General features: G+C 40.0%; 4 protein-coding genes and 1 pseudogene across 13 annotated transcripts; 2 read left to right on the top strand and 3 right to left on the bottom strand.

The window, feature by feature from the left end:
- Positions 1-240: 240 nt before the first annotated feature.
- On the top strand, positions 241-1,309 carry LOC145215313 (organic cation/carnitine transporter 2-like). Its single transcript, XM_080083997.1, has 3 exons — positions 241-407; positions 841-979; positions 1,118-1,309. The coding sequence occupies exons 1-3, from the start codon at positions 254-256 to the stop codon at positions 1,215-1,217; spliced, it is 393 nt and encodes a 130-aa protein (XP_079940123.1). The 5' UTR covers positions 241-253; the 3' UTR covers positions 1,218-1,309.
- Positions 1,310-1,731: 422 nt separating this feature from the next.
- Positions 1,732-7,358, bottom strand: LOC145214352 (organic cation transporter protein-like). Of its 2 annotated transcripts, XM_080082863.1 has the most exons (11): positions 6,555-7,358; positions 6,313-6,448; positions 6,169-6,239; positions 5,688-5,791; positions 5,436-5,590; positions 5,208-5,376; positions 4,843-5,067; positions 4,512-4,723; positions 4,253-4,435; positions 3,778-3,916; positions 1,732-3,708 (listed from the first exon to the last, which is right to left on the bottom strand). In XM_080082863.1, the coding sequence occupies exons 1-11, from the start codon at positions 6,702-6,704 to the stop codon at positions 3,567-3,569; spliced, it is 1,686 nt and encodes a 561-aa protein (XP_079938989.1). In that variant the 5' UTR covers positions 6,705-7,358; the 3' UTR covers positions 1,732-3,566. The 2 variants fall into 2 exon arrangements, with proteins under 2 accessions (XP_079938989.1, XP_079938990.1); XM_080082864.1 differs by lacking the exon at positions 6,555-7,358 and having other exon boundaries at positions 6,300-6,442.
- A 68-nt stretch (positions 7,359-7,426) lies between these two features.
- LOC145214350 (organic cation transporter protein-like) lies at positions 7,427-15,094 on the bottom strand. Of its 9 annotated transcripts, XM_080082857.1 has the most exons (14): positions 15,015-15,094; positions 14,837-14,915; positions 14,318-14,751; positions 13,696-13,892; positions 13,445-13,592; positions 13,305-13,375; positions 12,904-13,007; positions 12,649-12,803; positions 12,421-12,589; positions 11,240-11,464; positions 10,909-11,120; positions 10,650-10,832; positions 9,340-9,478; positions 7,427-9,263 (listed from the first exon to the last, which is right to left on the bottom strand). In XM_080082857.1, exons 4-14 carry the CDS (start codon positions 13,870-13,872, stop codon positions 9,122-9,124), a joined length of 1,725 nt encoding a protein of 574 aa, XP_079938983.1. In that variant the 5' UTR covers positions 13,873-13,892; positions 14,318-14,751; positions 14,837-14,915; positions 15,015-15,094; the 3' UTR covers positions 7,427-9,121. The 9 variants fall into 9 exon arrangements, with proteins under 9 accessions (XP_079938983.1, XP_079938981.1, XP_079938982.1 ...); XM_080082855.1 differs by having other exon boundaries at positions 14,837-15,094; XM_080082856.1 differs by having other exon boundaries at positions 14,620-14,751; positions 14,837-15,094.
- A 5,452-nt stretch (positions 15,095-20,546) lies between these two features.
- On the top strand, positions 20,547-21,218 carry LOC145213065 (uncharacterized protein F54H12.2-like). Its single transcript, XM_080081306.1, has one exon. It carries the CDS (start codon positions 20,547-20,549, stop codon positions 21,216-21,218), a length of 672 nt encoding a protein of 223 aa, XP_079937432.1.
- A 902-nt stretch (positions 21,219-22,120) lies between these two features.
- On the bottom strand, positions 22,121-25,591 carry LOC145213064 (uncharacterized; annotated as a pseudogene).
- Between the last annotated feature and the right edge of the window lie 1,068 nt (positions 25,592-26,659).

Genomic DNA, 26,659 nt, shown 5'->3' with positions numbered 1-26,659 from the left:
TAGCTGCGATTTTTCTTTATTATGCAGCAGTTTCAAAATGGGGTCGCTGTTTTTCGTTCATTTGGAAAAGTGTTGTTTTGGCTCTTTCTATCATTGGATCCTATTTGGTATCGGGGTGTGAGTACACTTACATAGACCTACACTCTGTATTAAAATTTATATGAAAACTATGTGATTTTTTGTTAATTCTGTAAAGGAATAAAACCATGTTGTTGCTATTTTAGGGGGGACAGTTTTTGTAATTATCCTAACAATGACCGGAAAGCTAATGGTGGCAGCGACTTGGTCAATTCTTTTTGTTCACTTACCCGAGATGTTTCCGACAAAAACGAGACAAAGCATTCTTTTCTGGGCTGTGTTGTGTTCCCGTTTGGGTGGAATTATTGCTCCATTTGTAATACATGCAGGTGGGAATTCAGTGTTAAACATGTAAAACTTTATTTGCAATATCAACTAAGTTTTGAACTTACAATTCAACTCCATCTCAAAATCCATTGAAACCTACAATGAAACAGATTATAACAACATGTAAAACTTTTAAATCGCTAGTAAGCTTTACCAATGATTAAAAAATACGAAAAAATAAAAAAGATTTTCCTCCAATTACCGTGCCATTCCAAAGCTAAAAGCCATTATAGACAAATTTGATATGTTTGACGTAGACAGAAAACGTTAACTTGTAAAATTAGTAAAAAACTGAAAAACAAAACAATGAGTACACTGCCATAACGAAGGCCACCAAACACAAAATTTGCTCTGGCAGTATAAGTAACCATCGCTGAAGTACGTTTAACAAGTGCCGACGCCCATATTGAATAAACTTTGTTTTCTTTGTTTAAGGAGAATCCGGTAGTACTATTATACAATCCCTTACGATGTCTGGATTGGTACTTGTCACATCTTTCCTTTACATATTTCTCGCCGAGACAAGTCACAAACCTCTGCCTCAAACAGTCGAGGAAGCAAAGTCACTTAAAGGGTTTGTCAAATAAATTTTCCATTTTAAACAAAGGGTAAAAATTTGATAAAGAATATAGATAAAACAAGTTGCACACAAAACAACGTTTCCTTAATTTAATACAACTTTCGCAACACCGAAATCCGTTTTTTTTTTCAGGTATTGGAAACAATGCGTGCCCAAATACATGTGCTGCAATGATGAAGATCATCGTGAAACTTTTGCAGATGAATATGAATCAGTCCGTTTACCCAAATAGGTCGAAACATTAAATTTGAGATAAACCATTGGATGGTTTGGAAAAGATAAACTCGAAAAAAATGGAAAAATAATCACTATAATTAATTTCTTTGCAAACATTAAAAAAATCAAAATCTTACTTAGAGGTTATTAAGTGACTCTTGTATGCTTTGCACTTGCTCGTTTAGCTTTTCATTTATTACAAATATTTAGCACTCTAATCATAAACATAACTTATAGAAGAACTTGTGTACATAGAATACATTATGCAGACGTTTGCACTGGTGATAACCACAGTGATTTTCGAAACGTCTGCATAATGTATTCTATGTGCACAAGTTCTTTGGCAGTTATGTTCATGGTCAAATTACTCTTCAAGTTCATGTATAGTGTTCCTAAATATTTAGCAGTTTGTTTTCAAGATGTATTTGACAGTTTTAAATGTATATTGCTTCCTTATTTTACGTACGATAGCTTTTGTCCATAACAGCATATTATAAGCGAATATAAATGCTGCATACGATATTTGTTTGTTTAATCGTCCAGTTAGCTATGTAATTGAAAAAGTTATACCACTGACAAATGCAGATAAAAAACGATACGACAAGCACATTTAAGGAAAAGGTTTATAAAATAACCAACTTGCTAAAATACCATGCAGCAATTAATGAGATAATAGACAAAGTTTCTTGTGTCAAAGTACAAAACAAATCAATCAAAATCACACATACGTGAAAAAACGATTGAGATATGTTTCCGTTCATAAATTTCGTGACGTCATGGTCTACCTGTTTTGGACCTTTAAAACATAGTAAACACAGCGAAAAACTTTGTTGAACAGTTTACTTTATAACCGTTATGTGGATCGAATAGGCCAGGGTCACCAAACCTTTTTCATGACGGGCCATAATAACATCAAAAATGATCCCGTGCTGGCTCAGAAGTGCAAAACACAACTTGTAACACACGCCAAAGTTAAAACACACGTAGGAACAAACAAACATCAGCTAATTGTTGACGGTGCACTACAAAAGTGGTTTAAACAGCCTTAATGTAGAAAATATTGCTTGGTCACAATAATGCTAATTATGTAAATATGATTACTTGATTGTTCGTTACTTAATAACAAAAAAAAAATATTACGGTGTTATATTGGCTAGTGTTCGTTACAAAACATAACATTAAGTGATTGTTTAAAACATAGAAACATTGACCACTAAACATTATTTGGGAAATCGTCTTGGAGAGCTGCTAAAAAACGTTTTTGTTTCCACAGTAGTTCATGTTTTAATATTTCACAAAATCATGTCAACCTGCAGTTATGTGGCTATCAATTCCAAAAATACTATATTTCATTTAGTGCAGACAGCTAACGTGTTTTGACTTTGGCGCATGACGCGGTTTATGTGTTTAGACATTGACTTTGGGGTGTTTGTTTTAACATTGGTGTGTTACGACTTACGAGTTTTGGACTTGTAGGCACGCCTTGTTTTTCGTCTGTTTATTGCAAGACATAATTCGAATGATCAATCCAACAACGCAAGTAAACTTCCGCGAGTAGCGTGTAGTTTAAAGATACGTTGCACACTTTTGGGCCACTATAATTTCGGTTTAGCAAATGAAAGGCCAGATCATGTGCAACGCTTTCTTTCGCGTGTCCCCCTTTCACGCAAGCGTCACACAATTCGTCTTAATAAAAAACGAACGACAATTTGCTTTATTGGAAAAAAAATAGAACGACAATTCGCTTTATTGGTTTTTTTTCTGCAGAGAAAAACGAAAGCATCAACCGCATTACAACACGCAATAACGTAAACATACCGACTGTTTGGCCACAGGAGTTTTGGCATTAAACGATGCTTTAAAGGCCAAACAAATCCTGCACAACAATCAAACATTACAGGTGTAAAACAAAACTACACATTAGGGGACAAAGCCAAACTTACCAGCAAAATGATTCACGAATGCATCTTAACCATTTCAGCAATTTATTCATAATTTCTAGCTGCTAAATAAAAGTATCAGTGTTCAGATTTAGAATATATTGTCATCAGTACATATGCACGCACCACGAGGCAAGTTACAAAATGATTGCAACTTACACAGGCAGGCAATTGATGTCACGCAATGGAACACTAATTGTCACGCAACTGTTGCGTCACAGGACAATTGTTATACGTTTGGGCGGACAAAGTTATATTCACAACTGTTGAAGAAAACGACGTAAGACTATTTTTAAACGAAACATATGAAAAGGCGCAAAATTTTCATGTTTGTGTGAAAACAACATGTTCTATATAATACTTTCTGTACACATCTGGATCCACCTGTGTACAAAATCATCACACCGTTTTGTTACCACTATTTTTCAAATTTTGTTCACTAATGCCCTGTCTTCAGACTCCAAGCGATTAAGGTCGTCGTTTAAAATATTGCTACACGACAATTTTGTCCCATCCACAATAGTTTTTTGTCTTCGTCTCGCGCAAGGCTTTCTTCCATCCAGAACACTGGCAATTTGCAACATTAGTGTAAATAATGCAACAATAACAAGACACAAGTAATTGTTTACTGATTACCTTTTTAGCTGCTTTGCTTCTGCAACAGATTGTGGTAAATCAATATTTGCTGTTTCCGGTAACAGGAGGCACAAAAGACACGATGCTGTGATTAATCCTGAACTTATGAGCAAAGGAAATAGTGTATCGCCATTTTCATCTGTAAATGTTGCATTTAGATTTTTTATGTAACAGGGATAAAGCTTACATTGTTTTAATTAGGTGCACAGTAATGTTTTAAACATTATAATAAAACATAGATGTGAGCATTGTTGTAATGCTTCGAAACTTAGATAAAAGTTTATGCAGATGAGCATTACGCAAAATTTAACACAATTTTTGTGATTATGTTGAAACTATTGTCAAATAAATAAGTTTCAATAATTACCTATTAAACAGAAAAGAAGCGAGCAAAAAATAGATCTTTTTATTACCAGTTGTAACAAAAGAAATTTGCATCGTTTTGAGTTACTTTTGGTCTCGTTTTCAAACTTACTGGCATACACAATAAATGGTGCAATGACGCCCCCAATTCGGGCTCCGACGTTGGCAAGGAAGACCACAGTCTGCCTTGTTTTCGTGGGAAACAATTCTCCAGTATGCACAAACGCAACAGCCAAAGCCGTCGCGGTCATAAGCTTTCCTAGCATCGCAACTGCAATTATTGCTGAAGGATTCCCTGCACAAAAAAAGAATCGTAGTTTTATTCAAGGATCATATTATGTTAGTTCGTGACTGAGAGTTTTAAAACTTACTTTCAACGAATATTTGCAGTATAAGTGATGCGGCCAATACAAAACTCATTCCAACATATGTGACACGCCTTCCCCATTTTGAAACAGTGAAGTAAAAAAGAACATCGGAACAAATTTCCACCAGACCCGAAATAAAAAGATTCATGAATCGGTTTCCGCTTAGGTTGTTGTTGTTTATAGCCAAAGCAAAGTACGACAATGCTTGCGAAAACCTTAAAAATGACACAATTTAATACGAAAAGTTTCTACTGAAAACAAATTTTGTTCAGTATAATTTCCTATACATACAACACAATGTGGGAAACATTTCTCACTCCTTTCTCACGCTTACCATATAAAGCAGCAAACCACTAGTCTAAAAACAAGAACCGGTTCTCTGCCTAGGCTCTTCAATGCTGTCGAAAGTCCAACAGACTGTGCTTGTTCTGAGCCTAATGTGTCAGTGAAGTGAATAGGTGTTTTGTTGCCGTTGAATGTCGCAACTTTGTTTAATATTTTCTTCGCTTTTTCTGTTTTTCCAGATGCACGCAACCAACGAGGACTTTCGTCAAGTAACCTGATAATAATTTAATCAATCGTGATTTTAACTTAGTAATTTTTTTTTCAATTTTAAGTATAAACCTTAGACGTAACACATTGACACTTCCTAAACCCGTGGAGAGAAATATTCTGTCTTTCCGAGGTTTTTATTCTTACCAGTAGTAGGGGATGTAAATAACTCCAGAAATCCCAGTAAATCTCAAAAACCACCTCCAATCACGAAAAAAGTACGATATTGGTGAAGTTAGTGTGTATCCAACTGAAAATCCTAATGACATTCCAAAGTAGACGAGATGTCTGTGTTTTGGTGAAACAAATTCCGCACCTTTAGAAAATGCAAATGTGTAAAAGAAAGTTCCTAATAGTTACAGACAGAACACTCACCCAAAACCGCTGCAATGCAATAATTCGTTGAGCTGCCTAAGCCACTCAAAATAAAAAAGAATCCATACCACACAACATCATGGGTGAAGCTAAGACAAATAACCGATACAAATTGCATGGCACTAAAAGCCATAAAAGTCAGTTTTCTTCCGTACCTTAGAAAAAAACAGTTGGTTGTTTTTGTCGGGTTTAAACCACGTTTAACGATTTGCATTCAACTTAAGAAATATGTTATTTGTGTGGATAACTTACCTATCCGCAAGGCATCCAGCAATTACAAATCCTATTATCATTCCAAAGTACATTGAAGATGACAACATCGGTCGCATCCAAGCACGATCACACACGAGACGGAACTGAAAAAGGTAGCAAGTTAGCTATCATGTTTTCCAAATAGGAACATAAGTTAGAATGTATTAAACTTTTCCATTTTACCCAGGTTAGTTATGAGGTAGCAAAACTAGGTTGAAGATATATCACGACAAAATAAACTAACTTATTACTGTTATATTCTCCAGAATGTTCAATTCATCCTGTTACTGATGGTATCTTTATCGTGTCACACTTTTACTGTATAGTTGCTGTAAGCAATTAATGTGTCAGCGCTTTAATTATGACAAAAAAACAAACACAACAAAAAACAACATAGAATGTTGCTGATTTTGTGAACGCTGAAACTTATCAAACTACAACACTTTACCATATGGTGTGGACATGAAGTAACAACATTTACCTCAGTAACAGCAGATATTTCCTGGCCATAAAACTTAACTGAATCGCACGTTCTTTTTGATCGACTTGAATCTGTAATATAGAAAAGGTCAACTATTAACAAACAGAACGAAAACTTTCGTAACAACTTACTTGTAGCATTTACCGTTGATAGGAATTGACTCGTTAAATATTTTACATCTGCTTCTGTACGTTTTGCCATGATAACTCATTTCCCATGGTATCGTGTAGTTTAGCACAACCTCAAGCGCTTCTGTTTCATTTGCACCAAGTAACCCAATCTAAAAAACACGTCGTATGTGTGTAAGTATAAAAATATTATTTTATGTATACATGAAAACATTTAGTACGTATGTGGGCTATACAATATTTACTACGTCAACATACCTGTGATTGGTTTAAGACATCGTTAACGTCGCAGTGATGTTTCGGTATGTATTGGGTCACCAATACCTGCAACGTCGTAAAGGCGCAAGTTATCGTTGAAACGAACAACAATATACACAGTCGTTTCTCGTATCTGCCTAATATTTGCATTTCTAGATTCCTGTGTTCTTGTTTTAGGAGTTTTATACAAGACTTTGGATCTTATTAACCTGCATGAATGACTGACAATCAAAAACTGGTTTGAATGTCTTAGCTAACATTTATATCGTTTCGACACAGTCTATAACTCTATATTGACTTTATAACCCAGTCATCATTAAAATCGTGGCTGTAATATTTTTTTTACTAAATCCCAGTGAGGCAAATAAGTTATATGTTCCCAGTCCCAAACAGCTCTGTTTCATTTAAGACAAAACATATTACTCATTCTATCCCTTTTACTAACAATTTCCTGCTGTTACTTGATACAAACAGTTTCCTCAGACACTGGTTTTCACTGCTTATCCGTTTTTAGGTTGATCTAACGTTTTTTGTCTTTTGTATGTCAAGTTATAGTCCCTTGTTGATATTATATATGCTTCGCAATACGCTTTCACCAGTAGTAAAATAAAGATCTGGTTTTAGCCAAAGAATTTATACTGGAGGGTGTTGACCTATTTTACGAATTAGGAGGTACTCTTCAGTGTATAACACATCGAGCTAATTGTTAAGATTTTGTAACATAAAAGTTATCGCTTGCAAAGCTTTCTATAACTTTCGAGGCTTTCAGACAAAAAATATTGTTGAGATCCAAATATAAACTTTATCAGCAGTCAAATAAAGTTGTTTGTGGCTTAAAGTTTGTTGTTTTTTCACTTGTAAATACACCAAAATGATATGCAACCTTGTAATTTCACACAAACTGAATTATCGTTAAAATGCCCTTAATCGTTTGATAATAAGATTATAATGTTCAAGTCCAGTTCAATGAGCAAGAGAAGACATGTAACAACCAATAAACTATGGAAAAATCAAAAATACGACCTACATTAAGTACAACTAAGAACACTGCTGGACACTCTTATCACTAACAAACATGCAACGAAGACTTCGTAAAATCGTCTTTAAAAATCGTCTGTCTTAGTCACACTACTACATTATTGTTTTTTCGCACGACTCCATACCGCTATTCCACCACAGGATTTTTTTGCTTGAAAGTTAGTGATACATACAAGTACATGACCGAATGATTCGAGGTTTCGTAATTAATACTCACTACCTCAGATAAACACAGCAAAATCACGATACCACACCAACATAACATTTGAAATCCATTTGCGTTGGCGATATATACACAACAAACAATGGACATACAATTTAATATCGATCTGCGGATTGCAGCTAACATATATTTTCTTTGGGTAGAAGTTGAGGTACTTTACACCTGGTTCAGTGGTCGCCGTTCATCACAACCGTTTTGAAATCGCTTGTAGATTGACATGTGCAAAACACACGCCAAAGGTAAAAAACATGTCAGAACAAGCAGACATCAGTTAATTGTTGACGTGTGCACTGCATAAGTGGTAACGTTCTTGGTTTAAACCAGTGGTTCCCAACCTTTCGTGGACTATGGCCCCCTTAAAGTAACTTTTTAGCCTCGTGGCCCTCTTCAAGTTACCATGTAGGACCTGTGGCCCCCTTAAAATGTAGATAGCCATCTCGCGTTGGAATGCAGTATTAATTTTGGCTTTAAACAGGTCTAATAGAGTAAATGAGCGTGATAAACCTCACTATAAAAATTGTATGTGAAATAGTCGATTAAATTCGGGAAAAAAGTTAAAGTGAAATTTACTTTTAGTGGTTGTTTCTTGCATGTGAATATACGCCCGTGGCCCTCCGGAACACAGCTCGTGGCCCCCCTGGGGGGGCATGGGGCCCTGGTTGGGGACCACTGGTTTAAACCATCTATAGTGTAGAAAATATTGCTTGGTCACAATATGGGTAACTATGCGAAAATTGTTCGAAACTTGATGACAAAAAAATCATTACGGTGTTGTATTGGCTAGTGTTCGTTACAAAACATTTAGTGATTTTTAAAACATAGAAACATTGACGACGCTATGGACTCCTTTTTGTAAAAACACCGCTAAACATTATTTGAGAAATCTTCTGGGAAAGCCAAAAATGTTTTGATATTTCACTAACAATGTCAGACAACAGTTATGTGGCCATCAATTTAATGGTCGAAATGAGCAACTAAAAACTAATTAAACCGAAGATGATCTGCCTAACTTTAATGCAGACAGCTTACGTGTTTTGGCTTTGGTGCGTGCCACGAGTTTTCAGACATTAACTTTGGGGTGTTTGTTTTAACTTTGGTGTGTCACGAGTTTTGTTTTGTAGTTTTGGGTCACTCTAATTTCGGTTTAGAATCTAAATGCAGCACAGACTATTGTTAAACGTAAGAAATAACAAGGGTTCAAATTTCCACGTTTTTTCAGCAACAACATATTCTCACAAATTGTATCTGTACACATCTGGATGCACTCTATACCAAATTAGCATACCGTTTAGTTACCACTATTTGTTCAACATTTGTTCACTAATGCCCTGTCTTCAGACTCCAAGCGATTAGGGTCGTCCTTTAAAATATTGTTACACGACAATTTTGTCCCATCCACAATAGTTTTTTGTCTTCGTCTCGCGCAAGGCTTTATTCCATGTAAAACACTGGCAATTTGCAACATTAGTGTAAATAATGTAACAATAACAAGACACAAGTAATTGTTTACTGATTAGTGATTACCTTTTTAGCTGCTTTGCTTCTGCAACAGATTGTGGTAAATCAATATTTGCTGTTTCCGGTAACAGGAGGCACAAAAGACATGATGCTGTGATCAATCCTGAACTTATGAGCAAAGGAAATAGTGTATCGCCATTTTCATCTGTAAATGTTGCGTTTTAGATTTATTATTACAGGGATAAACTTATAATGTTTTAAATGGACGCACAGTGTTTTTTCCAAAACATTGTAATAATACATAGATGTGAGGCTGTGAGCATTGTAATAATATTTTTAAGTCTATACAGGTGAACATTACGCCAAGTTTATTGTCATGTTCCGTTTTCACGGGTACGCAAAAGTTTGGAGCTGACTATCGGAAGTTCCTTAACAGCTAACGCACGTGTACTCTGATCGGCAGTAAACCTTTTCTTTTACATTTATTCACACATAATCAAACAACGACAACAACAAATTCACTAGTCCGGCGCTACTTCGCAGTTACCTCTATTCCATTCTATACCATTCTATGTTCTTTAATCGTTAAATGGGGTCTCTTATATATCTTATATTACAAAGATCGGGAAAAGGGGCTTTAACTCGCTGTGACCATTTCCTGACAGCTGCAACGGGCAACGGCGAAGCGATAAAACTGGCACACTAGAACAATGACAACACAATAGCGCCTGAAACGATAGACTCTAGAGCAGCGGTTCTCAACCAGTGGGCCATGGAAGCATTTTGATTGGGCCACAGACCAATCAAATAGAAAGCATTTTTTAAGAATTTTCATTTTTGTCACTACACTCAATTTTACAAGAATAATGGCTTGGGGAGGAATTGAGAAGGAATGTAAATTAATTTGAATTATTCTATTTACGGTATAAAGTTACTTTGAGTTTCTGCAACCCCGTATGTTTATGATGTAATAAACTACTTTGTGATTACAATAAAGCCAGATAATAGCAGAATATCAATTGTCCAATTATTCGGTCATAACTAAAATTGCTTGATTAAAGTAGGAAAAGTGCTGTTTTATGATTTTCTGCATTAACATATTTTGAACTTATTATCTGTTTGAAATATGTCCTGCAGTTTTTTTTGTTCTGAACCTACTTTATAGTTGTTTCTTTCTTTCATAAAAATTTACTGGGCCACAGAATTTTTGTGCAATGAAAGTGGGACACGAAAGAAAAAAGGTTGAGAACCACTGCTCTAGAGTCTAGAGTAGAGTCTAGAGTCTAAGCAAAAAACTCTAGAGTCTAAGCAAAAAAATAGATCTTTTTATTACCAGTTGTAACAAAAGTTACTTTTGGTCTCGTTTTCAAACTTACTGGCATACACAATAAATGGTGCAATGACGCCCCCAATTCGGGCTCCGACGTTGGCAAGAAAGACCACAGTCTGTCTTGTTTTCGTGGGAAACAATTCTCCGGTATGCACAAACGCAACAGCCCAAGCCGTCGCGGTCATCAGCTTTCCTAGCATCGCAACTGCAATTATTGCTGAAGAATTCCCTGCACAAAAAAGGAATCGTAGTTTTACTCAAGGAACGTACTATGTTAGTTCGTGACTGACAGTTATAAAACTTACTTTCAACGAATATTTGCAGTATAAGTGATGCGGCCAATACAAAACTTATTCCAACATATGTGACACGCCTTCCCCATTTTAAAACAGTGAAGTAAAAAAGAACATCGGAACAAATTTCCACCAGACCGGAAACAAAAAGATTCATGAATCGGTTTCCGCTTAGGTTGTTGTTGTTTATAGCCAAAGCAAAGTACGACAATGCTTGCGAAAACCTTGAAAATGACATAATTTAATCCGATAAATTCCTACTAAAAAACAATTTTGTACTGTATAATTTCCTATACATCAAACACAATGTGGAAAAGATTTCTCACTCCTTTCTCACGCTTACCATATAAAGCAGCAAACCACTAGTCTAAAAACAAGAACCGGTTCTCTGCCTAGGCTCTTCAATGCTTTTAAAAATCCAATAGATTGTGCTCGTTCTGAGCTTAATATGTCAGTGAAGTGAACAGGAGGCTTGTTGCCGTTGAAAGTCGCAACTTTGTTTAATATTTTCTTCGCTTTTTCTGTTTTTCCAGATGCACGCAACCAACGAGGACTTTCGTCAAGTAACCTAATAATAATTTAATCAATCGTGATTTTAACCTAAATATTTGTAAATTTGCAAAGTATAAACCTTAGACCAGGGGTGTCCAACCCGTGGCCCGCGGGCCACATGTGACCCGCAGGAAGGTTCTGAGTGGCCCGCGTGGTAGTTTTTGAAATGATTCTGCAACTCAATCGCCTACGTAATTTATGGCGAACTTTCATTTCGAAAAATTGGTATTTAATGTTTGCTTTATTTCTTTGTTAATAGAGTAATAATACACAACTGTTCAAGTTACCTTTATTGCGTCACAATGCGCATTGTTACGCATCACAATTTCTACTTCGTTACGTCACAATCTGACTCGTGCTTCAAGAGTCAGTCAGTAATGTTTCTTGGTTCATTGAGATACATCTGGTATCAGAGACTGCGCAAAACGCATTTAGTAAAAGAAACATCTTCCGCACTCTGCAGTGATATAGATTATGCCGAACAGGAAACAAAAAGCGAGTAACGCGAACAGAACTTTCCAAGAAAGGTTCACATGTGACTTTACATCCCCTGTAGAATCAATAATTTCTGACAGCCATATGGAAAACTCGCTTCGCATTGCTCCATCGTCATATTGTAAAACTTGTTAGAGAAAAACAGTGCCAAACTCCACATTGAAAAGTGGACATGTGGGAAAAACTTTTTTGACTTAACTATATCTTGGTATGTTTATTTTTCTTATAGCTGCAAACGAGGATAATGCTCAATTCTTGGGTGAGAATTCGGTGTGAGGATTTTAATTAGAAATTACAAGACAGCTATTTATAAGATTTCAAGTTAGCAGTAATACTAAAGTGGCCCGCGCAATCATTCGTAAACCGCATGTGGCCCTTTGGCCAAAAAGGTTGGACACCCCTGCCTTAGACGTAACACATTGATGCTGTCCTAAATCCGTAGAGAGAAATATTAATATGCCAGATTCTTTTTCTTACCAGTAGTAGGGGATGAAAATAACTCCGGAAATCCCAGTAAATCTCAAAAACCACCTCCAATCACGAAAAAAGTACGATATTGGTGAAGTTAGTGTGTATCCAACTGAAAATCCTAATGACATTCCAAAGTAGACGAGATGTCTGTGTTTTGGTGAAACAAATTCCGCACCTTTAGAAAATGCAAATGTGTAAAAGAAAGTTCCTAATAGTTACAGACAGAACACTCACCCAAAACCGCTGCAATGCAATAATTCGTTGAGCTGCCTAAGCCACTCAAAATAAAAAAGAATCCATACCACACAACATCATGGGTGAAGCTGAGACAAATAACCGACACAAATTGTAGGGCACTAAAAGCCATAAAAGTCAGTTTTCTTCCGTACCTTAGAAAAAAAACAGTTGGTTGTTTTTTGTGGGGTTTAAACCGCGTTTAACGATTTGCATTCAACTTAATGAAAGATGTTATTTGTGTGGATAACTTACCTATCCGCAAGGCATCCAGCAATTACAAATCCTATTATCATTCCAAAGTACATTGAAGATGACAACATCGGTCGCATCCAAGCACGATCACACACGAGACGGAACTAAAATTGGTAAATAGCAAGTTAGCTACCCTGTCATATTCAGTAACATGTTCAATTCATGCTGTCACTGATGGTATCTAGTTTATCGTGTTATATTTACCCTGCATCATTGCTGTTACCAATTATTGTATCAGCGCTTTATTGTTTTAAATACTGTGGTGGTATTTGTTGCACTTTATCGGTATCTAAAACCAAATACTACAAAAACAAAAGAGATTGTTGCTGCTTTTGTGAAGGCTGAATTTTTTAAATACAACACTTTACCATATGATCTGGACATGAAGTAACAATATTTACCTCAGTAACAGCTGATATTTCCTGGCCATAAAACTTAACTGAATCGCAAGTTCTTTTTGATCGACTGAAGTCTGTAATATAGAAAAGGTCTTTTAGCAAAACTTTTAACAAACAGAACGAAAACTTTCGTAACAACGTACTTTTAGCATTTCCGTTGATAGGAATTAACTCGTTAAATATTTTACATCTGCTTCTGTACGTTTTGCCATGATAACTCATTTCCCATGGTATCGTGTAGTTTAGCACAACCTCAAGCGCTTCTGTTTCATTTGCACCAAGTAATCCAATCTAAAAAACCACGTCGTATGTGTGTAAGTATAAAAAGATTATTTTATGTATACATGAAAACATTTAGTACGTGGGCTATACAATATTTACTACGTCAACATACCTGTGATTGGTTTAAGGCATCGTTAACGTCGCAGTGATGTTTCGGTATGTATTGGGTCACCAATACCTGCAACGTCGTAAAGGCGCAAGTTACCGTTGAAACGAACAACAATATACACAGTCGTTTCTCGTATCTGCCTAATATCTGCATTTCTTGATCCTCTTGTTTTAGATCCATTTTATATAAGACCTTATAATCTGCAAAAAATGACTGACAATTAAAAACTGGTTTGAATGTATTAGTTACGTTTTATATCTATATTGGCCTTTAAACCCAGTTATCATTGAAATGGTGACTGTCATACTCCACTAAACCCCCAATGAGAGAAATCATTCATATGCTGGCAGTCACTTACAGCTCTGCTTCATTTTGGAAAGAAACATATTGCACATTCTATTCCCTTTACTAACAATTTCCTGCTGTTATTTGATACAGACAGTTTCCTCTGTTATTTGATGCAGACAGTTTCCTCTGTTATTTGATGCAGACAGTTTTTCGTACAAGCCGCATGTTTTCCACTGGTTAAGTGCTTTTCCTTTTTTAGGAAGAAAAAAAAACGAAAAGACGCAAAAATTCTAATTTAATTGTTAAGTTAATTGTTTACAGAAAATTTTGTACAAACCTGTCGGACACAGATCTACTTATCTACCAAATCTACCATGCTTTGTCACAAACAGTTTGAAACTGCGTTGCAATAGTGGTTTGTTTGAGATTTGACGTGCCATGTGTAGCGGTCACGTGCTTTCGAACCATCATTTTGGCATTTTGGTTTGGCTAAGCATTAAGTAATGGAACATTTTAACTGTGCAATTATGACTTTTCGTTTCCATGAAAAATTATATTTTGTTTTTGTGACACAGGGCATCGAGGGATGTAAGTTTATTGTTCCATGTGTTCTCATGATTCAGTAACTATTGGACGTACATATTCAGTTGTTCCCACAATGTTACATGTTCCCGTTTTCACGTATTTGATCAAACAGCCTGACCATAAGATAGGCTGTTGCGTAAATCGGGTGTTTCGAAAGAGTTGTGAAATTCATAAATGATGCAGGTTCTGTTGAGTAAAAGAAGGTACTGTTTCACAAATTTTGCAAGAACAACGAGTATCAGTTAAAAAACAATTTTCGTCGCTTTCTTACCTTGAAAGAACTTGATGTGTGTTGTGCAACCAGAATAAAATACAAGAACTAAATTGATCGTTTGTGGATCATGTCGACTCTATGCAACAAGCGTTAAGAATCGTAATATTAAACTTACTTATGCTAATACGTGATCGTGCTGTATGTAGCACAGGATGAACCACTCCAACGTTTGTACCTTTGTGTAGACCAGTGGTTCCCAAACTTTTTCATATTTTTTTCTAAACGGTCCCCTTGCCATTATTTCGAGGACTCGCGGTCCTTCATAAAAACGAAAGTTGATTGCAGGATTTTAGCCAGTTGTGCAAATTTGCGCATAATAATCATCCAAAGACAACATGTGAAATCACAAACAGGACAAAAACATTACGATTGTGCGCGAACAATTGCATTTATTGTAGTTGTTATTCAATAAAGGCCATTGTTTAGCAATGGAGACAGTCGATTCTCAATTCTACTTTGATTTAAACTTATTTAGTGGCACAAACTGACGCCAAATAAGATTATAGAATTACTTCCATCGCCTCACGGTCCCCCCAAATCGCCTCACGGACCCCTAAAGGACCGCGGACCCCAGTTTGGGAATCGCTGGTGTAGACAAACTGGTTCCTCAGACGTATTTAACGTACGCACATGTAATTGGCTATCGTCGGACTGTAAAAGGGACCTCGCACCTCGCACCTCGCACCTTCGAGTCGGGATTCCACTCCCGATGACAGGGGATCCGTTTAATTTGCGGTTTCCAATATCTGCAGCGACAAAACCTTCACATCCAGAAGCTATGGTGGTGGTGGTGGTGGAAGTTTTTCCTGGAAATGGTGGTGGAGACTTTTTCGCAAAAGAAATGGGTGGAGTTGAGCGAAGTTTTTTTATTGTATATGGATGTGGGTCTCGTGTTTTACGCATTTCTGCTGCGGTGCAAGTATATTCTTGTTGATTTGCTTGGAAAAAAAGCTTTTTTGACGGTGTAATGGAATTTCTTCATCCTTTTACTTGTGTTGTGGCTGGTCCAACTAGTTGTGGAAAAACATTTTTTGTGATTCGCTTGATCAAGGAAAAATTGGTTACCCCAACCCCTGCAAGAGTGGTTTGGTGTTACGGGGAATGGCAAACGGCATACGAGAGCATAAGCGGCGTAGATTTTGTCAAGGGTTTGCCTACTGACTTAAATCCCGCCGAGCGGACTCTGCTGGTGATTGATGATCTAATGAGTGAGTGTGATAAAACGGTAACAAACCTTTTTACCAAGGGGAGCCATCACAAAAATGTGAGTGTCATCTATATTGTCCAAAACCTTTTTGACAAGGGAAAAGAACACCGCACAATTAGTTTAAACGCGCATTACTTGGTGGTTTTTAAAAACCCAAGAGACGCTTCTCAAATAATTCATTTGGCGAAACAAGTTTTTCCGGGACGATCAAAGGTGATTTAAGAAGCATATAGCGACGCTACATCGTCCCCACACGGTTATTTGCTTCTGGACTTTAAGCAGTCCATTCCGGAAAAGTTTCGCCTGAGAAGCAATATATTTCGAGGCGAGACGCAGTTTGTTTACGTACCAACGTGAAATGTCCAAACGTCTTCGCCGACAAGCACCCCTATTGACAACTTTGTGTGGCCCCAAGCCTGGGGTTGCTCGGGCGATTATAAAAGGTGCCGACCGGGAATTGATCAACTCCATTTGTGAATGTTGCCACAACGTTCTGAAAGGGAACGTGCGGCTTTCTCCGGGTGAGCAAGCAAAACTTCGTCGACACAAAAACGGGCTTCGTGAACTTGTAAAGAAATCCATTAGCCTGAAAAGAAAGCGGAAAATAATTCAACGCGGTGGATTTTTGTCTGCGTTGTTGGGACCCTTGATCGGGACTGTGATCCCGGCCATTGCGGGGCTTATTACAGGAGGCAAGTAAAGATACAATGGCAAACGTTCAAAAGCTTGCTTTGGTTGACCCGCGAGTGCTAAAAAGTCTTCAGGAAAAAACCCCATCACAGTCGACCCCTCTCGAAAATGCTATCAGCGGATTGGATAAAGCAATGGATGAAATCGTAAACGGTCCTGGTGATTTGGAGACCAAAGTAAAACTGTACAACGAAGCGCTTCAACGGTATCGCTTTTACAGTGATAAGCTGATCAACAAACCATTGGCAGTATCTATGATTTGGGATCCCAAACGCGAAAGCACGACAGAAAATGACGAGGACAACCGAAAGCAGGAGATTGTCGCCCACATCCTGTCATCTACGCCAAAGACTTTAAAGCGAAAAGCAGAGCGGGTTTTGGGTTTGGTACAGAAAAGTCCGAATATGAACTTTAAGCCGACCGGGCAGCTTGTAGTGAACGGCCAAACAATCGAAAGGAGCAACATCGAAGACTTGGTGCACGACATCATTTGCAAGAGGGTAAAGACCGGTGGACCAATCGGATGGAATCAGTTCCTCCTGGATTTGGAAGAGGTCAACGCTCCCAAAACGTTGGTCGGGGATAAAATAGCTGGGCGTGACATCTTTCAACGCCCAGTCGTCTCACCTCGAAAGCGGAGCGGACGTCTGAATAAACCATGGGTGACACTGTAGACTTTAATGACACGTACTATGCTCCGGCGGGGGTCGGTAGCTTTGGTGGCGTAGACCGTTTTTGCAGGGCAACACGCAGCAAGCGGTCGGAAGTAAAAAAATGGATGCAAAAACAGGACACTTACACCCTTCACAAACCTATCAGAAAACAGTTTAAGCGTTCGCGTGTGGTTGTTGGCGGAATCGACAGTCAGTGGCAAGCTGATTTGGTGGAAGTCATTAATCTGAGTCGTTTTAACCGAGATTCCAAGTACTTGCTTACCGTAATTGATGTGTTTTCAAAGTTCGCCTGGGTGGTTCCAATAAAAAATAAAACTGGAAAAAATATTCTTCAAGCCTTTGAACGTGTGTGTTCGAAAAGCGGGCGCCGCCCACGGGCCCTACAGACCGACCGCGGCAAGGAATTTGTAAATAAATCCTTTCAGAGGTGGCTTTTAGATCACCACATTAAATTCTTTACCACTTTTAACGATGAAACGAAGGCATCGATTATCGAGCGGTTTAACCGAACATTGAAGGAACGAATATATCGTTACTTAACGAAAACTTCGGGTTGGTCGTACATCGACGTCCTCGACGAGCTTGTGGCGGGTTACAACAACAGCTACCACCGCAGTATACGAACAACGCCCGCGTCAGTTGCCCATGCCGATCAGGAAGAAATTTGGCTTAACTTGTACGGCGATCCACAGCTCCCCAAAGGATGTAAATTTAAGATTGGTTCACCGGTTCGGATTGTCGTAACCCGAACCAATTTCCAAAAGGGTTATCTGCCGAAGTGGACGGATGAAGTGTTTTTTGTGAAATCGCGAAAATGCGGCGCAGTCCCTAGCTATACATTGGAAGATTACAACCACGAGCCGATCAGTGGCACGTTCTACGAACAAGAAATGCAGCTTGTGCAAAAGGATACCTTCCGAATTGAAAAGTTGCTAAAAACTCGAAAAAGGCGTGGGGTTAAACAAGTGCTTATAAAGTTGGTAAATTACTCGGAGGAATTTAATTCGTGGATCAATGCCGACGACATCATCGCCTACTCTGGATAGACGTCCGGCAAAGGACGAAGGCGACTGGACTTGCTTCGGACAGGCTTTGCCTCGCGGAGAATTTGTTTTTATCTCCCAGGTTTTGGTGATACTTATTGTTGTGATCGCGAGCCTTGTCAATTTGACAATCGGCCATCCGAACCCTAATCTTTGGACTGCTCTTCTTGCGAGTGGAGTCGGTTATCTTCTGCCAGCACCGCGGTTGAGGGAAAAGCGTTATGTTTTACATCACCCTCCCGAGCAACAGTAGCGCGCGTTTTTTTCCTGAGAACCCAGTCACTCATTTTGTAACGCAGCTCCCGCAGACTATTTCGTTAGATCCCGGCAAGTGGGAAGTGGCCCTAATCGACTTTCACTTTCCCCGTTCGTGGAAAAACTTTCATCAGGAGGACGTATGGTTTAAGTTGGCCAAAGACGCGCGCGTAGAAACTTTTAACTTGCCAAGTGGTTACTACGATTCAGGAGAAGATCTCGTGGCGAGCCTAAACAAGCTTTTTGCGGAACAGAGTCAACTTAACGATAACTCTGGGCCTATTTCAAACCAAGCGGGAAACGCGAAAGAAGCAAAAAGACACTCCCGCAAAACGTCCAAAAATCTCTTTTCGTTTGACCGAGTGTCACAACAAACCAAAATCACCGTTGACAATAGGGAGGCTTTGACTTTGTCTCCGCGGCTTGGGCGAGTGTTGGGTTTTGAGTCGACCGCGTTCGCCCAGGGGGATCACTACAGTACGCACGTGTGCGATCTGACCGACTGCTTTTCGACATTGTACGTTTACACTGACATTATCGAGTCGAGAGTGGTAGGAGACGTTTTGGTCCCCCTTCTGGAGACGGTCCCGGATCAAGGACGAGGCGGAAAACACTTTTTTCGCTTTACGAGTCCCACGTATCACCCAGTGCGCGTTCGGTCGTTTTCGACCATCGAAATCGATATAAAAGATGACGCAGGGCGCTCTGTTCCATTTGAGAGTGGACGCGTGATAGCGACACTCCATTTTCGCAAGAGACCCTTTCAAGTGTAGCATGCGTCGTCACTGCCAAGGACCCTACTGCGTCGAAGGGGATATAAAAGATTATGAACAGTATTACCTGGCGCAGGTTGGGAGTGGGCTTCCTGTTTTTGCTGGATCTGTTTCGCAAAAGGGACATGGGCTCGGTAGTATTTTTTCTAGCATCGGAAGGGCTGTACTACCTCTTTTGAAATCAGGAGCGCGCCACGTGGGAAAACAAGTTCTTAAATCGGGTGCAAACTTTGCGGCTGACGTAATCGGAGGAAGGAGTGTGCGCTCGGCGGCTATAAAAAGATCGAGAGAAGGGGGACAGGCCTTATTGCGTTCAGTACACCGGGAGTTTGCACAACCCCCAGGAGAACCAGCGGTGAAGCGACGTCGCCAAGGCAAGAAACGCGTTGTAGCAAAAAAGCGCAAGAAAAAGCAGCGTGACATATTCTCATGATGGGGTCTCTTATTAACGAACACTCGGGAAAATGTTTGAAAAGCGAACTGGATTTATTTGGTGTGAAACCGACTCAAATTAGCATTGAACACTCGCAGTGGGTCGAGTATTTACCGCTGTCGACATTGACGGACGCGGGGCCTGTCGAATTTTCTATTTCCGGAACCGGGGATGACTACCTAGATCTTTCCAACCTGTTGCTGAAATGCACCGCTCGCGTATTAAACGCCGACGGTAGTGAGGTGGCGGATAACACTGCCGTGGCGCCGGTGAACTACTGGCTTCACGCTCTTTGGGGGCAAGTGGATTTGTCTTTAAACAATAAAACCGTAACCCCTTCTTCCAACACCTATCCGTACCGGGCGTACATCGAAACGCTTTTGAGCTTTGGCAACTCGGCGAAAGACTCCCAACTCTCGGGCGCCCTTTGGTGCCGTGATACGGGCGGGCAGCTAGACACGCTCGCCAACGGCAACAGGGGTTTCGCTGCGCGAAAAAGACTAGCCAATGAAAGTCGTCGAATCGAAATGATGGGAAAACTCCATCTCGATCTTGTGTTTCAGTAGCGCTACTTGTTAAATGGGGTCGATGTAAAGCTTCGACTTTCGCGTAGCAAAGACGCCTTTTGCCTTATGGCAGCTCAGAATTCCCAGTATCGCGTCAACCTGTGCGACGTGAGACTGTACGTCCGCAAGGTCCCCAGTGCGCCGGTTTTAATGGGCCACATCAAGGCTCTAGAACGGGGAACCGCCAAATATCCGATCACCCGTGGCGAGGTTAAGGTTTTCTCAGTTCCCCAGGGCGATCTCTCAACCACACAAGAAACGTTTATACGTGGACAGATTCCCAAGCGCGTGGTGATCGGTTTTGTGGACAACGACGCCTACAACGGAGCGTTTCACAAAAATCCGTTTCATTTCAAGCACCTCAACGTAAACTTTCTTGCTTTGTATCACGACGGAAAAGTCATCCCGGGCAAAGCGCTGCAACCGGATTTCGGTAACGGCCGCTACGTTCGCAGTTTTCTGTCGCTCTTTACTGGCGCCGGGACTTATTTTGAAAACGTGGGAAACGGAATCAGCTACAGCGATTTCGCCGGCGGTTTCACCCTGTATTGCTTCGACCTAACTCCTGACCAGTGCGATCACGCTAGTTTCGACCTCGTTCGTCACGGAAACATTCGTCTCGAGGCTCACTTTGCCGAAGCCTTGCCCAACTCTATAAATATCGTTTTGTACAACGAATACGACAATTTGCTGGAGATCGACAAACACCGAAACGTGCTCTTCGATTTCGCTGCGTGATGGACGAAGATGAAATCAGTGCCCTCATGTACGATGACGAAGTGGGACGATACATTTTTCGCGGGGTTTACGCGCGCGACGAGCTGTGCCATCTTGATCACCCCTACCCGAAAGCCTATGTTGTCAACACTGATCCGAGTTTCAAAAAGGGCGAGCATTGGCTGGCTGTTTATTTTGACCGAGACGGGCGCGGGGAATATTACGACTCGTTCGGCAGGCGTCCCTTTCACCGTGAACTCGTTCGCTTTTTAGACAACAACTCTTACAGTTGGATTGCTAACCGACATATGCTCCAGAGCCCTTTTTCATCTGCGTGTGGAGCGCATTGTATATTCTTCTTGCTACACCGCATGCGTGGTTTTGACATGTCTGACATTGTGCGCGTGTTTTCCTCAGACTGGCTATTTAACGATCGCATTGTGTTAGATTTTATCGCCGAATTGTAACGATCTTACGAAAAAAACACAATAAAAACACTCCAGTACACATGTACACACTTTTTTTATTCATTTATGTACAAGCAACATGTTGTCGATGGGTCAAAGCGAATTGTACATTCTTGTTGAATTACGAAAAACAATAAAAACACGACTTAAAAACGGTACACCCTTGTTTTTTTTGTTATTACTTACAAAGAAGACAAAATGCGATCAGAATCCCCCCCCCCCTTTTTTTTCCTCCCCACGAAGTTTTTCTTGCTACTCTCCCAGTGATATGGTTTGGGTGTTTGTTTGCTAGTTTTTATAGTAAACGTTACAGGGAAAAAAGACGTGTTTGTGGCTAATATGGTGGATGGGGAGGTGGGGTCGGTGGTAGTAACGTGGGTGGTGGTGGAAAAGAAATTCTTTTTTTTTCATTCAATTTAAAGTCGATTCACCCGTTTATTAAAACCACACAAAACATACACACAACGACAACTAGCGACAGGAAAACAACAAACACTTTACAAACGAATACATTGACAAGCATTTTCCCATAATAGTTAATACGCCCGCTGCTTGCGATATAAAAAGCAATGCATGCGCATAAGAAAACAAGTCACACACAAGAACGGAATGAAATAAAACCGATAGTGGGCGCGAGCGAGTTAAATGTCCAACGGTTCGGTAGACACGCGATCCGCTAGTACTTTGCGCTTTGGATAAAAGTAACTGATTCCTTCACGAGTTTGCTCGTAGGTGTAAACTCGTTGATTCAGCGTACGAAACCCTGTGTTAACCCCACGACCGTTCACCTTAGTTTTAAGCACGTTCAGGTAGTCTTGTAGTGAGAGTGGGTTGCGCTTTTTTGGATCCCTTTGCACACTTGCTTATCTGTGCGACCCGAGCAAAAGTAGGTTTTGGAAGTAAGAGCTACAATGGCGTCACCAATATATTCCGTTTTGAAGAGCCCTGGTTGGCGTAACCCGTACTTGGTACGCTCGCGACAGCAAATCTCCTGCTCGAATGGAAGACCAGCAACACTGCGTTCAATAAAAAGTTTTCGATGGCGATCGCAAGCCTGTGCGGGAAACCAATGGTGATAGTTTTCGTAAAACTCACGACGAAGCTCAGGGCGGATCACGGCATCAAGTGAAGAAGCACTTAATCCGTAGTATTCTGAGTCAGTGTCGATAACAACCAACTGAAAGTCGGAGCGGTCCACATAACGATCGATAAAGTCGTAATAAAATTCAAGGATGCGAAGCTTTGCGTATTGATAAACAAAAAATCCACATTGAATAGGAAGGTCTTGGATGACCTGCTTCTTTCTCATTGTAACCTCAAAAAGGTCGTCGTTTATGTCGTCTATTTGTTGCAAGTTAGCTTTGTTCATTGACTTTATCGCCTTTTCCTTGTTGCAGTAAGAAATGTTGCGGTGACGGAGCTTGTTACACAATATTTTTCCATACGCTGAGTTTGCTACGAGTTTAAAAGAGTCTCCAATGATTTTTTTGTCAGGGTGTGTGTCACCGAGACGTCGTGCTGCTGCCACGTTTTCAGTGAAGGAAGCAAAGCAACCATTTGGTTCATAACAGATCACGCGATAGATATGAGAAACAACAAGACCTTTTTTCAAATACCATTGAAGAAGGGGGGTGGCGAGTAAGATTTTATCTCCTTTCATACTGCCGATCAGACATCTGCGCTTGGTTGTTAACAGACCATTTTCCTCAGCATAAGCGCGCATGTGCTCTCCGATATCGCTGCGAGAAACTTCGATGTTTTTGAAAATAGGTGTCATTTCCTCGAAATACTGGTGTTTGTGGGAAGGAACGGAAATATCGCATTCAACCAATCCAAATATATTACCATTCTCAATGGCTTTGAGGACACTTTCAAAGGTTTTCTTACGAGGGATTTGTAATTTAAGTTTGGGTTGTTTTTCTAAAAATGCGTGAAGTTTCTTGTCTTCTCTACTCAACGTCATCCATTCGCATTCCCAGATTTCGACCACATTATAGCCCAAGGAGCGAAAGTAGGCAGAAATATTGGCTGTTTTTTCCCGTTTTTCGGCGGCCTGTTTCTGGTCTCGAAAGCGAAATTGCACATCACACTTGCAACAAGCATGGCGAAAGCACCCATGAAATTGATAAACCGTATTGGTTGAGCGGCTGAATCCGTCAACTGGTATATTTCTTTGGCCAAGACGAACTTCACCTTTGTTAAATTGATGTTGAATGAAAACGCCATCACACTGTGCCCGCCACTCCAGCCAAGATTTGGCCATGCGCCCGAATTGCATAGAAGCGTCCACGTCAAACTGCCTGGATTGTGGATTAAAAGTCAACAGGGTGAAATACGAGGTGGGCATACACTGCGAGAGCGAGTGAGCATATAACATGTTTGCGTCATAACCAATGACAGTTTGGCATAATTTTGCGGCTTGGCCAAATTGTGCCGACCTGATTCGAGTGACCCCCTTCTCGTGGTAACGATGATATACAATCGCCGGCCCCCACATATTTGATCCCGAATGAGCCGAAAAAGATCCTGGAAACGTTTTCCGAACAACGAAAAATGAACATCTGGAGCCACCCCATTCATTAGGTAACGAAGGGTGAGACCGGGAACAGATAAAGCCTCCTTAAACGCATCAACATCGAGACTCTCATAAAAAATTAACTGCTTGGAAAGCGCTTCCAAAAACGGTACTACATCACGATTATTGTACCATATCAAAAAGTCACGCAGTGTTTTCATTCCGTTGTCCGCCCAAGCCTTAAGGCAGACCTGGTAATCTGCTTCAGAAATACCGCAACCAGTAAGCGAACTGTGAAATGCAGTAATATCAGGAAGACGTGTTTCATCAAGTTTCGACAGGTCGGTCATGTACTCGTAAGGGAAAAAACCCTTCTGAACCGAACAGTTGAAGGCGCGCAGAAACGAGGCGTATGAGTGATTGGGCGCAAGATAGTTTTTCATGTCTAAGAACTGAAAGGCGGTGGTTTTGATGCACATGAAATTATTGCCCTTTTTCACAACAAAGTCAATTTTTCCCTTTGCCAATAAGGCGGGTATCAACCACCGTTTGGCCATGTTGATGTCGTATTGGCCACCGTTAAAGCTGATCACAGGCAAAACCGTCAAATACTTTACAACGTCACGCTTAAGCACTGAAATGGGGTGCTTCGCGATGTCTTTACACTCCTCGCGTTGGCAAGAAGCCTCCAGAAGCGTGTCAAGGGTTTCAAGAACATCGCGAAAGCGTTCACGCATAATTGCAGAAGCCTCGATTTGAATTTCGTAAAGCGCAGATATGAAACGATTTAGTAAAGCTTGTGGATCTCCCGAAGTGACAAAACACTTTGGAGAAGTATGATTTGGCACGTTACTACAAAGAGACACGCTTAAAGGCAGATGTTCCGCTTTCCAAGTGGTTTTTTCAGCATTGGGCGGGAGGTTTGCATGACTAAAATAGCTTTCGAAGTCAAAGCATATTCGAAAGGGGAAAAATCTCAACGAATCAGCGATAGTTACACCGACCTGGGCAAGACGATCAAACACCGTTGGTTGGTTGGCGTAGATGCCGTTTTTGAACTTCTCCCTTGTAACGCCAACGCATACGTTTTGATGTCGTGTAACCTCCCAAACTGTAGTAAAAAGCTTTTGACATGTGCGACAAGCAAAGCTGGAAGAAAACTTTTCCACATTTTTCACAAAGCAAAAATGTTTATCGTGCAGAAGAACATTGAGGGAACGTTTTTCCTTCATTTGTCGCCGGCGAACACTTCGCCAAATGACCCTTGATTTTAGAGTCGATTGTTTGTTTCCCGTCGTTTCAAACACGTTAATGTTTACTCGAAACAGGGTTTCAACGATATGCAGTTGGTTAAGTGTTACACCACGAAATTTCGACACGCTTCCACCCATTACGTCAATGTATCTTTGGCACATACCCTCAGCCACTTGGGTGAGATTACGTGAAGTCGGCTCAAAATAGAGCGCCAAACAACGAAACAAGCACAAATTATCTCGAATTAGGGCACCGGTTGGAGTTTGGTTCAGGGAAACTATTCCCGAATTGGATGTGATGCATTTATGACAAAAGAATAAAAAAGATCCACTCACGATGTTCCACCCGCCGAGGCCAAACCGTTTGTATCGTTACTGTCGGGCTGCACCAATGTTACATTATTTACCGAGGGCGCACCGGGCATCCCTACGTTGAAGTAAAGACTCTCAAAAAGATTTGGACTAAGGGGGTCGCACCTATTAAAAAAATACAAGATGTATTACCGCCCTTTAAACGACTGTATGCAAATAAAATTTGATGATTATAAATTGTATGTACAAAAAGTACAAAATAGTTCTACTCACGTAGGTCCACCTACAGGCGAGAAACCGTTTGTGTCGTTACCGTTGGGCTGTGCCAATAAAACATTATTTCACACAAATGAAAGTAAATTCGTGAAAAATTAAAGCTTTCTATTTGGTTGGTCTGTTTGGTTCTATTTGGCCCAATCAAAATGCTTCCATGGCTCACCAGTGGGCAATTGGTTGAGAACCACTGCTGTAGACGAATAACATGTAGTTCACGAATGCGTGCCGGTAACAATATATAAAGCGAATGTATTGTCAATCTCGACAAATAAAACAAAAAGATACGTACAGATACAATAATGCAAAATTAACTGACGTTAATAAGAAATATAACGCAATACAAAAGTAGAAAGCGACATGCTTGCCGTTTAGAGTTAGACCCTGTTGCCAAACACTTTTGCCATTATTATGTGGTTATAATTAGAGATGTACCGAATATTCGGTTTGCCGAATTTATTCGGCCGAATCGATCATTTTTGCAAAATGTTTCGGCCGAATAATTTGTTGCGATTCGGCCGAAACCGAATCTTTTACGAACACAAATTTAAATCGTTAAACGTGTCTTTTCTGCTTATTATGGTCCACGCAATCTTTCAAAAGCCCAAACATAACGAAAATTGCGTCAATGTTTATCTTTTT

Source organism: Phallusia mammillata, chromosome 2, assembly GCF_965637545.1.
Source record: "Phallusia mammillata chromosome 2, kaPhaMamm4.hap1.1, whole genome shotgun sequence".
Taxonomy (NCBI): domain Eukaryota; kingdom Metazoa; phylum Chordata; class Ascidiacea; order Phlebobranchia; family Ascidiidae; genus Phallusia; species Phallusia mammillata.
Note: the sequence above shows the minus strand (reverse complement) of the source record. Positions and strands in the feature narration are given on the sequence as shown.